At 39.6% G+C, this 15,505-nt stretch overlaps 1 protein-coding gene across 10 annotated transcripts in view; it reads left to right on the top strand.

The window, feature by feature from the left end:
* The window catches only part of ITSN2 (intersectin 2), an 81,573-nt gene that overhangs the window by 7,294 nt on the left and 58,774 nt on the right, over positions 1 to 15,505 (top strand). For all 10 annotated transcript variants that reach the window (XM_040058569.2, XM_040058574.2, XM_040058571.2 and 7 more), the window contains exon 2: positions 6,145 to 6,208. In XM_040058569.2, the coding sequence (XP_039914503.1) occupies positions 6,178 to 6,208 (31 nt within the window). In that variant the 5' untranslated portion in view covers positions 6,145 to 6,177. The remainder of the gene's footprint in view (positions 1 to 6,144; positions 6,209 to 15,505) is intronic.

Here is a 15,505-nt window from a genome sequence, read left to right as displayed (position 1 = left end):
GGAAGTTTGTGTCTCTGGGGAGGAGGGCCAGGGGATTAAATAGTAAGCTTCCTGAAGTGGGATTCTCATCTTTTCCCTCAGAATAATTTCTTCCTTGCAAAGAAGGTTTGAAGCTGGAGGGGCGTGGACGAGACAGAGAGGGATCTGTGGATCTCTACCTTAATGTAGAGAATTAAAAGTAAAATGGGGGAAATCTTCTCCTAAGAAGGAGGAAGGAAAGATCAGATTTAATCTCCAGAAACAGAGGAGAGAGCTGAACTGTGTCTTGATACTTTCAATGGATGCTTTCACAGCTGAGCAGCTGTGTAAGGAACAGTGTAAACCCAGCAATAGTGACCACACAATTCTGGTTTTTGAACAAAAACAGAGATCCTTGTATTTTGTATGGAATGTTCAGAAAGGCTTTTAGTTAGGCAAGGTGGGCAGAAGGGTATTTGTTAGAAAAATGCTTTTTGTGTTCTATCTGACTCACAGAATGTCTAGGTTGGAAGAGACCCTCAAGATTCCTATCGAGTCCAACCCGGCCCTAACACCTCAACTAAGCCATGGACTGCCACATCCAGTCCTTTTTCAGCACATCCAGGGATGGTGACTCCACCACCTCCCTGGGCAGACCATTCCACTACTTTATTACTCTTTCTATACAAAGCTTTTTCCTAATATTCAACCTATATTTCCCTTGGTGGAGCTTAAGACTGTATCCTCTCTTCTGTCAGCTGCTGTCAGGAGAAAGAGACCGACCTGACTACAACCACCTTTCAGGAAGGTGGTTGAGAGAGTGAGGTGGTTGAGAAGTTGTAGAGAGTGGTAAGGTCACCTCTGAGTCTCCTTTTCTCCAGGCTAAACACCCCCAGCTCCCTCAGTTGTTCCTCACAGGCCTTTTGTTCCAAGCCCCTCACCAGCCTTGTTGTCCTCCTCTGGACACACTCACTATTGGGTAGGAAGTTTCTCTTTCACAATGAGTAAGAAAGGGGCTTCATACTATAGAGTTAAGAAGTAAAATATTTAACGCTTTTTGGGGTTTTTTTTAGTATCAAAATATTAACTAAGGCTCTCCATACTCTTATCTACAGTAGCAGGGGGAGCAGGAAGAGCCAGCAATGTGCTACCCACGATCAACTCCTCCGTTTTGTCACTGATGTCATTCATCTGTTATCAGAGTGGGTGGACTTTGTAAGCTGGCCACAGTGCATTTTGAAAAGGCCATGTGGCTGTGTATAACTGTGCTGTATAAAGGAGATAAATGCTTGGCCTGCCACAATGTTGAGATGTTTTTCTTTTTTTTTTTTTTTTTAATTAGCAAACCCTCATACCAGTATGTCTTGAACAAAGAGAAGTTTTAGTTTGTGCTGCTTCACAATGCCTTACTAATGCGTCTTATTCTCTCATTTTTAAGAGAGTACTCCAAAAAAAGCAGGAAGCCACTACATGGGCTATTACAGGGTCACTGCTTTGCAAATACAGTGAATTGTCTTTGTGCTATCCAGATCTACAGGTGTTGCAAAGAGTAAATCAGGTAACCAGTGCTGCAGTCTCTGTCCTTGCTAATTGGCTCTTGCAGCAAAATTATGCAATGTATCTTCCTCCTGCCATGGAGAAAAGAGTAACAGTGTGACCACACATGATGCTTCTGTGGTATTTGCCTTCTTCCAGACAGAGCCTGGTGCACCAGACCTTAATTCCTACCAAAACTATGTGGCTGTGGTTTTTCTGAGAAATGTTTTGAAAAAAAAATTGATCCAAGTATAAATATTAACAAAGATTGTGGTAAGGCTGACCTTCATAAAATGGCAATATGCCTATGATAGGGCAAACAAAAAGCTTTTTTCCCTTCTCCTGCAGTCTGCCCAGCTCTAATGTCTTCTAATGCTTTCAGCACGGTCTTGACGTGCCCCCTGCTTCTTGCAATCTCCTCATTTCTTTTCTCCACTTGTATCAACTATAATTGAAGAAGCTGCAGTCTGGCAGGTCAGTTTGTGAAAACAATTAGTGCTTTGGAGATTGGAACTGGTCAGATGGCTTGTTTACAAGAACTTGCTGTTCTGCTGTTTAAATGTAAGATCCAAGTTTTCCTGTTTTCACCTTAAGTGGCAGCAAGACTTAATGTCATCTACAGTGTTCATAGGGATGTTTGATCCTGTTGTTACACCATGGATTTTGTGCTGTGTCTGCCACAGTTTCTTACAACTCATGACTGAGTTCACCAAGCACATCTTCTAGAGCATTCTGCAAAAACAATTTTCTGTGAAATGCTCTGGTGGTGATGGCCATGATTTCATCCATATAATCTGTTTGGGACACTGGTTGTAGTATTTTCTTGGTTTTTATTTTCTTTCTTCAGTGAACATTTCATATGGCATTGTGTAATGCATTGTGTAAAAATGGTCCTTGGAAATTTACACTTTTCACCTCCATTAATGATTAAAAGCTATCAGAATCATTCTAAAAAAGTGTAAGTTTGTCTTAAAGTGAGAATATTTTGCTGAGATTCCTCTTAGTAAATAAGTGGTTCACACTTGTGTCCTAAAAGCTTAAGGTGCTTTTACACCTTTGTTGATCTTTATAGATGGGGACTGCAGCAACTTGATTTGCAATTTGTGAAAATAAGCTGCTTTTAGCTTTGATATATGCATAATCTCCAGGCCTTTGGGATGTGCACATGGCAGAATACTTGTTGAGGACAAGCTCCATTCTTTGAGAAGGATTGTTTTCACAGACTTTCGAAAAATGTGTGTAGATTTCAAGTTTACTGGACTGTTTCCTCCTTCTTTAAAAAAATGGAGGGGAAATTATATTGCAGCAATACTTTTATTCTTCCTGGTTTTTACTTCCTGGTACAAGGTGAGAATCTGTCACTGAAGAAGTACCTGTGCTTGGCGTAGTCCTGGTATCTGAATGATGCAGATCTATGCAAAGGGATAAGAATATGTTCCCAATGCTGGTGAGATACAAAATCTTGTGTAAAAGTACCACTGGACCCCTGAAAGGTCCCATTTATGATTTTTGGTTGCTTTTGTAAGGACATAGTTTTCTTTGTTTGTAAGGGTTACTGTAGAAGGGTTTGGTTCCCTTCAAGTTTAGTATTTATTTTAAAATACAATAAGGTCTGCATATAGCCATAATAGTGAGACAACAGCACTAAATCATGATTTAATCACATCACGCTGCTGTACTGTAACGCACTCTCAGTACAGGCGCGTTGGTCAGGTCCCTCTTGTTTTTGGACCTTGGGTGTTGGTTCATCTACGTGGCAATTCCCAGCACAGATTTACCAGGCCGGTTCAGCCCAGACTTAGGAAACTTGTGGAGTTTTCAGGTACACTGAAAAAATCTTGCGTTGATAGTTTGGGCAGGGATTCTCATTATTTTTGCTGATGAAAATGAGCCAGGAACACATAGATGTCCTCCGTAGATGCAGGGCCTTCATAAGTAGGAATGATCTTCACCAAGTGAAAGTGACATCAAAGTCCTCAAAATTTTTCAAATGAAATTGATTTTAAGATGTGGTATAGTTGTGACTCTAGGGACATTAAATAAGGAGAAGGAGTTTCACCATTTAGTGTTTATGAAGCTGCCTGGGTTACTTCTCCCACTCGTGCTCAGCAGTAAATGGTTTTGAAAGCTCAGTCTACACAAGCCATTTCAGCAAAACCAAGGCAAAATGCAACGTTCTCTATAATTGTGAGTTTTATGAAGTATTTTTAAAGTATATTTTAAGAATTGGGGCTTTAAGAGTTAATCAGTTTACTATCAAGACCTGTATTGTCTGATGAGTATCTGAGTTGTATTGTGAGGCCTCCCCTTGAGTACTGGGTCCAGTTTTGGGCCCTGCCGTGTAAGAAGCATATAGAAATACCAGAGTATGTCCAAAGGGGGGAAACAAAGATGGTGAAAGGATTATGGGGCAAGACTTCGGAGGAACAGCTGAGGATGTGAGGTTTGTCCAGTTCAGAGGAGAGACTGAGGGGGTGACCTCATTGCTGACTACATCTTCCTCACGATGGGAGCAGCAGGGAAGTGCTGATCTCTTCTGATGACAGGACACAAGGGAATGGCTTAAAGCCATATCAGAGCACGTTAAGATTGGATATAAGGAAAAGTTCTCCACAGAGAGGGCCGCCATCATGCACAAGAAGCTCCCCAGGGAAGGGGTCATGGCCTAGCTGGTGTTCATGAAGTGTTTGGCCAGTGCTCTTTAGATACGTGGGGTTAGCTTTTAGGGTGTGTAGAGTCTGAAGTTGGACCCAGTGATCCTCTTGTGTCCCTTCCAACTTGGGATAGTCTACGTTTTTGTGATTACTCATTAAAAAAAAACCCCAAACTAAAAGATGCCTGAAATTAAGAGAATAAAGTGAGTTGAAGAAAAGATCAAATATGTAGCCCTTAACCTGTAAGAATAAATCTGGAACAAGTCACATGTAGGTAGAAATCTGCTGATTCTGGGGGTCTTCTCCAACATCCTGCTTCTGTGTCATGGTTTCAAGTTCTGTTTTAGACCTCTTTGACAGAACAGGTTTTGCAGAAAAATATGCTGCAGAAATGTTTAACAACACTGGCAACATTTTTCAGGAAGGCTCTTTATAGATCTCAAGTGCCTCTTGGTAGGCTGCTTGGTAGGTCCATGTTTTGGAACAGGTCCATGCTTTCTTTTTTCATCTTTTTTTCATGATACATTGTGTCATTGTGAGAGATTGTTCGGACTCACCAACCACTCCATTTCCTTTAAGTAGATATGTATACTTGTGTGTGTAGCCACAAATCTATGTATGTATGTATGTATAATAATGATGAAGTGAACTATATATAGAGAAAGAATTGTTAAAAACTGATCCCAGACATTTTCAATTTTATTGAAGAAATATGCAATAGATACAAAAAAAAAAAAAAAAAAGCTTTCCTGTCCTCAAATAGAACCAGAGTACTTTCCAGTTGTGTGATTTTTGTGCTGAGGTGAGCAGGAGTTTCTTTGCAGGAAGGGAGTGTGGGGGATGTAATATTTCTGTACTTAATATTAAAACACGTGGCTGTATTGAGAGATGAAGGGGTGTTTTGTGTATGTGTGTGGGCAGGAGGTTTGGTGTCTGAGATGGGGGTGAGCGAGATGTAATTTTTTTTTTAATTAAAATGAATATTTAATTTTTCCAGCTTCATCCTGTAAAATAGTTTCTCCACAAAGAGCACTACGATCATGTTGTATAAATTTCAGTATTTAAGTAAAATTATCTCATCCAAAGCGCAAGCTCACTTCATTGTCTTAGTTCTGCATTTGTAAAGCAGTGAATTGTTCATGCTTTTCCCTCACTCAGATTATTATTTGTGACTATTTTGCAATTCTAAAGAATTCTTTATACAGGTACTCTTGAAAGAGTGCATACTTGAAAAAAAAAAAAACCTCTTAGTAGTCTGATGTTTGTTATGGAAGTAAATTCTGTTGAGATCCCATTTAAATGCTGCTTTTGAGTGTTTATGCAGTAGCTCAGGAGAAGGAATAACTTCATTGTGTTCTTCTGCAAAACTGGCTGATGACAGATTTTTATTGGGACAAGCCCTTTCTTCGTGTGTTTTCTTTGTTAATAGTGCGTGGAGTGTTGGAGTGGATGAATTTGAATAATAATTGGTTTTCCACTTCGCTCAGCAGCAGGTTTCGCTTAGAGAGCTGAGCGCTGAACTTTCTTTTCTTTCTTTTTTTTTTTTTTCCTTTTTCTTTTTTTTTTTTTTTTTTTTTTTCCTTTTTATTTTTTTTTTCCTTTTTTTTTTTTTTTTTTTTTCCTTTTTCTTTTTTTTCATGAAACACTAAATGTTTATCGGGGAGAGCTGGCAGGGATGTGCTGGGACGCCAGGCTGTGCTGTCCCCAGCCATATGTCCCGCCGAGCCGGGAGCTGTTTGTGTACATCCCTCCGAACAGTTGGTACTGTTTTCCTTTAAGAACTGCCACAAGGTTCAGAACTGCACTGCATACCCTACACCAAAAAAAAAAAAAAAAAAAAAAAATCCCGCCCCCCCTCCGCGGTGTAAATGCCGCTGGTTCAGCAGCAGCCCGGGCCCGGCATTGTTCGCTGTCGGAAGCGGGGCCGGGGACGGGCGCGCCCCGCTCGGCTCTGCCCTTGTTGCATTATTAATGGCACGATGTTTTCATGTTACAGATGGCTGAGGGTTAGCGGGGCGCATTCGGGACCATGATGGCTCAGTTTCCCGCAGCCGTGAATGGTGAGTAGCTCCGGGTTGCTCAGGTAGCGGTGGGAGGTTTGGGATTTGTTGTTCGTTTGTGGTTTTTGGTACCCGCAGCAGCGCTTGGGTCACTTTGCTGCAGATCGCCGCCCGTAGCCTGAGCGGTGCTGCGAGGCTGGGAGGGGAACAGCATCACTGCAGTGTAATTCGGGCTACCGAGATGCCTGGAGTGGCTGACAGTCTCGGATCATTTACAGGGCTGAGGAATGTGTGAGTTGTGGTGCGAACACTGCCTGACTTTAAGCAGGGAATATGCTAAGTAATAGTTGATTAAACTTGCATATCTTTTCTGTTACGTAATTCAGCACAAAAATATGTTCCATTATAGTCCATTATGCTGTTTATTTTAAACAATATATTTGAATGTGTCAAGCATTTTGTGACATTGATCACAATTGGCCCTTCTCAAAAAAAAAAAAAAAAAAAAAAGAATTTTCCTCTTGATTTTGCTCTTTCTACTACAGAAACTTTAGCATTTGTTTCTTGGTAATTTCCTTTCAAAGACATATGAGAGTTGGACCTTCAAAATTGTTCCAGCGTGTCTGTATGGGCTGGAGCTTTTATTTTTACAGAAGGCTTATTTGTGAAGGCACGATTTGCAAAGACCTGCAAAGAAATTTGACATTTGCATGTTGTTATTTGCAGAGCTGGCCAAAATGAAAATACAAGTATAGAAACAATGATTTGTACTTCAGATACTCCTCATAAGGAGTATTTCTCCTGATAAAAATAGATATAGGAATGACTGTTAATCTCATTTATCTGTGAAGGTTACTGCAGGACTGGGAAGACTTTAACTAATTTACAAAATTGTCACTGAGATAAATTGGGAAAGGGTTTTTGGGTTGTTTTTTTGGTGTGGGTTTGTTTTGGTTTTTTTTCCCCTAACAATCAGATTTCAGATCAAACCTCTGTTTTACAAACCTGTTTCATGTGAGCATAAGACATTTTGTAAAAAAAAAAAAAGAATCTGTGTAATGAACACTTTTTTTTAATACAGTCAGTTGCAGTTTTTTCAAGACTGTTTCACAGACCTTACAATAAAAGCCAAGTAAAAGGAGTCGATAAATATTAGGGGAAATCCTATGGACCAGATTATTTTTTTATTTAATTGGACATAATGGAATTTTTTTATTCTTATTATTGGCACATGGTTTTTGCTTCTCAATTTAAAATAAACAGTCAGAAGCCCTCTTTGGAGAAGATACAGCTTTAGGTTCTTTGATGTCTCTGTGGTTGATGTATGCATAAGTTATTTGATGTCTTTTTATTCCTTGGTTCTGTTGGAGAATTGCAAGAGTACTGTCGGTGCTGACTGCATACATTGCTTACAGAAGCCTTAGTTTGGGAGAGTGATCCTTGATCTGAAATCCCTTGGGCAGTAGTGTCTGCCACTCTCCAAAGGAATGGTGTCAGAGGATGCTGCCTTTCCCCTCTCAGAATTTTACTGTTGGAAGACATAGTAAGAGAGCAAGCGTGAGGAGGAGACACACGAGGCAATAGTTAAACTATTGCTACTCACAGAGTAGTTTGGATGACTGTGTCAACTGTGTGTAGTCTTGCAGTCATATATCTTATCAGAACTGGTGAAGTTTCAAACAAGTCAGGTGTTTTAAACAATAGTTTTAATGTGATTTTTAGGCAAATACTGAGCAACCTTTGCTGTTGAAGTTGTTCCCAAACCTTTGTTCGTCTTCTCTGCTACTTACTACTTACAAGCACTGCTGTAGTGGTTGCATTTAAAGTAGTTCACCTGTATTTGCCACTTACTGCAGGAAACCTCTAATTATGTTGTTACACTTTGGTAGTGACTTGAAGCATCAGATGAAGAATGAAGTTATGTGTAAAGCAACCAAGCTATTAGGCACTGCTGCAGCCTGGGAGCACTGGCTGTCTGCCTCACCTTCGTGTTAGCACAGCATTGACTTTTCCCTTTTGTATCCTACTGGGGGAAATAGTGGGTTCCCTCTGTGGGAAGAAAACTCTTATTCTTACCTTACAATATACTTAGCTTTTAGTTCACAAGTGTAATGCATGAAGTAGTTTCCGTTTCTAGGTTATTTTTGGCATTCAGTGTTACAGAAAAGTGAGTGGATGGCATGGGGCAGGTGTGCGTACAAGTGTGAGATTATGTGACACAGTCTGAGAACTGAGGGTCCAAAGCACAATATTCAGCCTCAAACAAACACAAGCGGGAGATGCTACAACACTATTTACCAGTCTAAGCAGAGAAAGCAGCTCTGTGCAGGATCCTGAGAAGGAAGGGGAATGGAGGTGTGTGTGTAGTTCCAGTGGAGAGACTCAGCTTCACTGAGGCACCTTCAGAACATCCCTTGGCAGAGCAGGGTCCTGAGCCTGTCCAGCCTCAGCATGTGCCTGGTGGCCAGACTGTGCTGTACTGGGAGCTGGTGTGTTTTTCTGTGGCCACGTGTAAACGTTGTGTGCTCCAGGGGCACCTATCCAAAGGCTGATAAACCTTTCTTAAAAGTCATGAAAGGACACAGTACCCAGAAAGGAGCTCCCTTTGACTCTCCATTGCTGCCCAAGGTGACCTTTGTGGGTGCCTTACTAAGAAGCTGAAATTCAAGGTGGAAAAGCAGGACTAAAGAGTGGGTGTTGATTTTTCTGGAACTCAGGGCAGACCTGCCAGTTTTTACAAATATATATCCCATGCAGAATGTAAAGGTTATGGAGATATTTTGATGAACAGGCAAGGCTGAGCAAAATGTTTCTTATACTGCACCAGATGGATAAGAGACATTTATCTATGTGGAGTCCAGTTCTATCAAAGAGCCACTCCAGACATATCCTTCTCCCCAGTCTGCAAACAAGATTGAGGATACGCTACTGAGAGTTTAGTTCTATACTGTAACTGCTTGAATAAATTATCATTATTCCTGTGAAAATGACAATACAAATTTAGTTTATGGTAGTTGATTCTTCTTACAGTTCTCCATCTGGACGGACTTGCTTAGGAATTCATCCTGAGTCTTGCAAAAGCTTTTGGGAACAGGATTTTGTTACACTAAACAATAACTTCAGCAATTGTGTTTCTAAAGAAAGATTTAATTTACTAACTACAAAAGGCACTTAAAAGAATAAAGGCCTTAATAGGTTAAAATGTAATTCCGTCTAATTTGTCTCAGTGATTGCTGCCTTTGTCACTGGAGGAAGTAACCTTCACTGCCATGGGATGTGTTCTTTCTAGCTGGACAGGAGTTGCAAGATGTTTCTTTCCCAACTCCCCTTCCTTCTTCTGTGGGCTAGATTTGTTCAGGGTTTGATATCCATGCTGATGGATCTTGGTTTGGGGAGATTTAATCTTACTGGACCACCTGGAACAAGGAAAGCAGTTATTTGCTGATCAGTATCTTTCACATTGTTTACTTAAGTACCATTGGAATTTTGGGCTGTGCTTTCTTTTGTTTATGTTTTTATTTGCCATTTCTCTTCCTTTCTACCACCTGTTTCCTTTTGATATAAATTTTCTGTGGTCCAGCAGGAAAATCTCTGATAAACTGAGGTGTAGAAAGTAATAGTTGTAACTCATTTCATGTGCTTCTAACCTTGATAAATGAAACTGGGTTTTGTGCTGCTGTGAATAAAATTTTGTGTCCTCACACTTAGGTGTGCTGGAGACTAAAGTAGACATGCAGGGGTTCTGTGAGGTCCTGGTTCCCTGGTGTTGATGGGAAAACACCAACAGGTTCTGCTGCACCTTCTCTAGAAAAGTCAAAGTCTCAAGTCTCAAAAGTCTCAAGCTTTGCAGTCTGAATTTTTTGAATTAGGAGTAACCCTGGTCATCAGAGTTCGATTAAAAGCTGCTTGAGTGCAACCTGACTCTTCACCTTGTGTGCATTGTAGATATGCAAACTGTAGACTTGAATATCAACAAGTGTAGATAAAGATACAAAGCTGAATTAGACCTTGCAAAACAAGTATCAGAACTTGTTCTCCCATCTGAAAGTAGGAAAAGGAGAGAAATTATAAGACGAGAGTAAATATTTTTTCTGTCTTTATTTATTAATTAAACCTTCCTTTCAGTGAGGGCACTGGTGTCAGCTGATATGGAACAAAATTGATATGCTCAAGTCAGGGGGGTGTTTACCTTCCACTATCACACCCTGCAAAAAATTAGATTTCCAGTGTGTCTGCCATATTGTATTTTTTGTTTAGTCTTGTAAGTCAGAAATAGTGCTGTAGGGTTTCAGAATACAAGGTGTCTTATTTATATTAGTTATGAGGATAATATGATTCATGTGGAAGATGTAAGAGGCAATCTTAGAAGGAGAAAATAGTTAGACTTGGAGTTATATGTTAAATGGAGCAAATGGAAACAAGTTTTAAGAAGGGAAGGTTGCACTTTGCCATCTTCATTAACTGAGTTTTTTAGAAAACATGTAGTAGACCCCACAGTTGGATTTCATTAGAGAAATATATGGCTAAAAGGGAAAGAAAATGGGTTTAAACCAGAATATTGTAGTCATATTATTCTTCATGGATTTTATGATGATGCCAGCCTTAATAGTTATTTGTGGCACTATCATCAGTAAAAAGAAAATATATGCAGGTTAAATTGGAAGATGACAAACTCTGGAGTAATTTTCCAGCCAGAATTACATAGTATGGGCTGCATATCATGGGCTAAATTTCATCACATTTCTGCTGTGCCGACTTCAAATAACTTTTTAGCATACCATTATGGGCCAGAAGAATTTTTGTTGTGTGCTGGGAACTCAGCAGTTAGCTGTGACTAACGAGGAAGACAACCGGATGTATTAGAGGATCATGTAGTAATTACGTGATTTAAGGGAAAGGAAATGCATCCTCAAATGTGGCGGATGAAATAAGGAGTGCTGTGTGCTATTGCTTCAGGCACTGGTGAGACATGTGGGTTAGAGGGTAGAATTTGGGTTGTCTGCTTAAGAGGGGGAAAAAAACCCAGGGAGTGAAATAGATACAGAGCTGGGCTTCAGTGCAATTAAATGCTGAGAAAGAATAAAGGGATTGCCTTTGTTAACCTGCCCAGATAAAAGCTTACTCTTGTGTTTTGGGTTTTAATTTCAATTTCATTACATTTTCTATTCAGTAAATAAATTTGCTATTTATTTTTTCTTACTATGAAGAACAACATTAAGGAAGGAAACTGGCTTGTCTTTGAGTACAGTGTTAGCACAAGGGTAAATAACGATGAACGAGCTGTTGATGCAGTTGGTCTGGAAATGGGAATTGTTCTGTCAGCAGTGACATTCTGGACCCTGGTCAAGGAGGAAATCTGATGGCCTTAAGGCAGAACTTGCATTTTAGTAAGGAATTAATGTATTAGAGTTTCTTGGAGAAGCAGAAATCTGCACATGGTGACCTTGGAAGTCCCTTCTCCTAAAATGTAACGAAGAATTAGATAATAATGAAGATTAGTGTTAGATCTTGAGCTGTTGACTTACTCTAAGCCTGTAGCTTTGTCTTGCTAAGATTTCATTTTGTTAGTATCATGTGCTAGCTTTTATAAGGTGAGTGGGAAACCCAGGATGGTTTTTATCTAGAGCACTAATACTGTAATGCAAGCTGGTTTATTCATTTTGGATGTCAGAGAGACTTCCTGGTGTTTTCTGTTCAAAGTGTATAAAACCCTAAACAAAAAACACAAGAGGAACTACAGATACTTTCCCAAAATGGAGCAGAAGGCTGAAGGCTTAGCTGAAAAAACTCAGAAACATAAATCTAACACATGGCCAAGTTTCAAAGTGCTTTGACTGTTAAGATGTTCATGTCCTTGAAGGTTTAAGTCCCAAGTTTGTGAAATAAATTACTCCGATAAGCCACTTCATGTGGTTGTTGCAATTTAGAGTTGATGAGCATTGTGTGAAGTGGCACCATCTTAGCATCGACTAAATTCCAAATCATCTGTGATCATCACTTTGAACAGGCCATAGATGATACTAATCAGTATTGGCAGAATGAGTTCAGGTTTAGCCCACTAATTATAATGGCAAGAACAAACACATTTTCCAGGCATTGTGGTCTGTCAAATATATTTATATAATGCCCTATTACTTTAATTAGGAATCTTGTATGTTCAGGCTTTCCAGTGTACTGCATCAGTTCTTTTGGACATCTGTTGTTTTTCCGACAATGGGGCAGTAGCCTTAAATCATCACTGAGAGAGCTGGAAGGGGTGAAACCCTGGAAAGCTGAAAGAATGTCAGTGTCCATGGGACTAGCATTCATACTGGCCATCTTCCGAGAAGATATTTTAATAAGCTAAAATAATTTCTGCTTTAGTTGGATGTGAAGTTCTCTGTATGCAGGTCTCAAGAATAGGTAAGAGTAAATGAATATCAAGAACTTTTACTGCTCTTTTACTTCTTGCTGAAGTAATTTGCTTAAAGGTTTTTTAGATATGTAAATGTAAATAAGAGGTGGTATATTTTAAATTATTCACTGACATTTTTCCCTGCGTTTCTTCTCATAACCATGATTTAGCGTTGAACCATGATCTCTGCAGCACAGTTGTTTCTTTAGGAGCAAATCTTTTCTGAAAAGTCCTGGTTTCACTGTTTTGGAGCTCTGCACCTGTTACAGCATGTGTTGATATTTGTATAACTGAGCCGAAAAGGGTACACTTATATTTTCTTACCAGCGACAAGTGAAATTTGTTGTGCAACAAATAATAGTGCTTCCATAGCTCTGTGTTTCACAGGAAATCTTCAGGCTTGGGGAAATAAAATGTGTAAGTGTGAGTGTATAAACTGTTTCTGATGGAGATCATGTGGGTTGGAAGGCCCGCAGAATCTCTCCTCTTATTTCTCATATTCTCGGAATTCAGATTGGATGAAGAAATACACAGACAGTCCTTTTTAACCTGGCCTGAAGATAACATTCACTAAACTCCCTTTTCTGGAAATGATCCAGTCTGTAGCTGCCAGAATCTGTTAGACAAAAAGGTCTGGATTTAAACACAAAGTAAGGATACCTGTGAAAAAGGTGGCCACAGACAGGTTGTGGCTCCTGTGCTAACAACAGAATCGTTTCGTTTAGAGACAGCTAAAGATAGTTTAGGTGTTTTTTTAAAAACAGCTAAAAGCCATAAAAAGCCATAACAGTATAGAAAATGTTAACAAGGGAAGGAATATTCACTGTATTTTTTCATAGCTGAAAATCGACACTATACCTAGTGAAATGATTGAGTTTAAGGCTAGCAGAAGAAAATGGGTTTGTTTATTGGTTTGGTAGTTTGTTTCACATAATGAGCAACTCACAACTCATTTTTAGGACTTGCTGTCTTTTAAGATGTTTTGAAAACAGTACATGGAGTCAAAACTTGAGGAGGAAAGACCTGTTTCATGGATTTTTTTTTTTTTTTTCCTTTAGGGGCTTTTTTGACCCCCAAGAAGCTTGCTAAGAGCTTCTCACTCTTTAGCAAGATGCTTGCTAAATCGGTGGTTTCTGGCAACTGAGAAACTGTAATAACTGTAATACCCAGGGAAAAATTCTGTTCCAAATTCTAGCTTGTAAGTGTCCCTATGAGCCACTGGCAAGGCAGGATGAGAGACCGTGATATAAACTGGTACCAATGGTTGTATGAACATGAATGAAGCCGGTTTTAATTTGTTATATTTCACATCAAACCCCCATGCATGCTAGGAAAGTAATATTGTATGTGTGGTGGATATAGTTGGCAGGTTCTGCTAATTAGTAATTTAACCTTCTAAGGAGTACTGTTTAAGCAAACTCTCTTAATTCTTGCCTCTGTTTCCTTTGTGTTTCCTTCCAGTTTTCCCTCCATTTTTTCTTTCTGCCAGGACTGGAAGTTACAAAGAGGAGGGTAAAAAGAGTGATTAAAGATACAGAACAGCTTCCATATGTGGATTAATTGAATTGACTAGGACATTTCAGCTTGGAAATGAGAGGGTGGGGATGGTGGAAACAGCAGATGCCGCCTTCCCAAGGTCATCCATTATTTTTCAGGCAAGGGAATGGTAATTGCTCTCTGATAACGTAAGGCTTAAGCAGTATCAGAAAGTACCACTGACAGATCTCAATCATACCGAGCACTTTGTACTGTGTCAGCTAAACAAAGAAAGCTGTAGGAAGCTGTGGATGACAAAAGCTCTTGGATTCTTTAAATGATTAGGGATAGATTGATTTTCCTTGTACTAATGAGGCAGTACCTCTGGTTCAGGAGTTGCACTGGGCTTGAGGAAACATTCTGGAGCAGCACCACCACATGCTTGGTTCAGACTGTCACTCTGTGCTGGGATCTCAGCTGGGGGAATAATATTCAGCCTGCTGCTACTGTGTTTTGTTTCCTGAATTATCTCCTATTTTTATTTTATTCCAAGATCATTCAGGAAGTGCCTCTTCATTTTTTTTTCTTTCCCACCCTTCCTGTGTAATTTTGGGGGGTATTTTTTTGTTTGCCTGTTTTCCTCTTTTCTTTCAAGTCTGTATCCCAGATTTCCATTGCAAATATAATCCAAGTCTGGTCCCAGACTTCCTCCTCAAGTCTGAGAACCCGAAAATGTTTGTGCTCTGATGGCCAGATAATGGTGAGAACTAGAAAAATTACTAGAAGGGACCTAATATTCCTGAAACAGAATTCTGTTCTGATTTTGTCAGTTTATGTCTTTGTGGGAGAATAATTTCCTTTACTGCACCTAATTTCAAGGTTCACTTTATATCTTCTTCCCTGGTACTTTTACTGCCTGCATTTCTCCTGGTGCAGAAAGATTTATTGGCTACCACAGATGGAAACTCACCTGAATCTTAGTAGTTTTGCTGCACTCCACAGGGATTTGCCAGACAATAATTAAACAAATTGTTCTTTTGTAAATTTTTAATTAAGTCATAGGGTTGTTTTGTGAATGCTGCTGAACAGCATCATTTCCAGGACTAGAAATGTTTTGTCTAAGCTCTGGTGATCTTTTTCCGCAAACAAGGTGACTAAAATTTTTTATTTTCCTCACAGAAGGCTTTGATACTCTACAGGTTGATGAGTTTATTCAAAAAAGCTTCTGACTTGTCCTTAACTGAAGGATAAGCAACTCTTCCATCTTCTACTCCAGCCTGGGAAGGAAGGCTATGGATTTTGTCAGCTGGGAGTTTGCTCGCCTTAAAAGCAAATGGAGGCAGGGCTTAAAGCTGGAAAATTTAGCTAAGTATGATTATATTATGCCAGGATAATATTGCTTACTTGACCTTTTCATACCTTCCATTGGAAAGACTCTTGTTGGTGTGACTTTTTTCTTCTCTTCTTTCCATTTCTAAAATCCATCC

Source organism: Hirundo rustica, chromosome 3 (genome assembly GCF_015227805.2).
Source record: "Hirundo rustica isolate bHirRus1 chromosome 3, bHirRus1.pri.v3, whole genome shotgun sequence".
Taxonomy (NCBI): domain Eukaryota; kingdom Metazoa; phylum Chordata; class Aves; order Passeriformes; family Hirundinidae; genus Hirundo; species Hirundo rustica.
The sequence above is the reverse complement of the archived record's forward strand: the minus strand, read 5'-3'. Positions and strand labels throughout refer to the sequence as shown.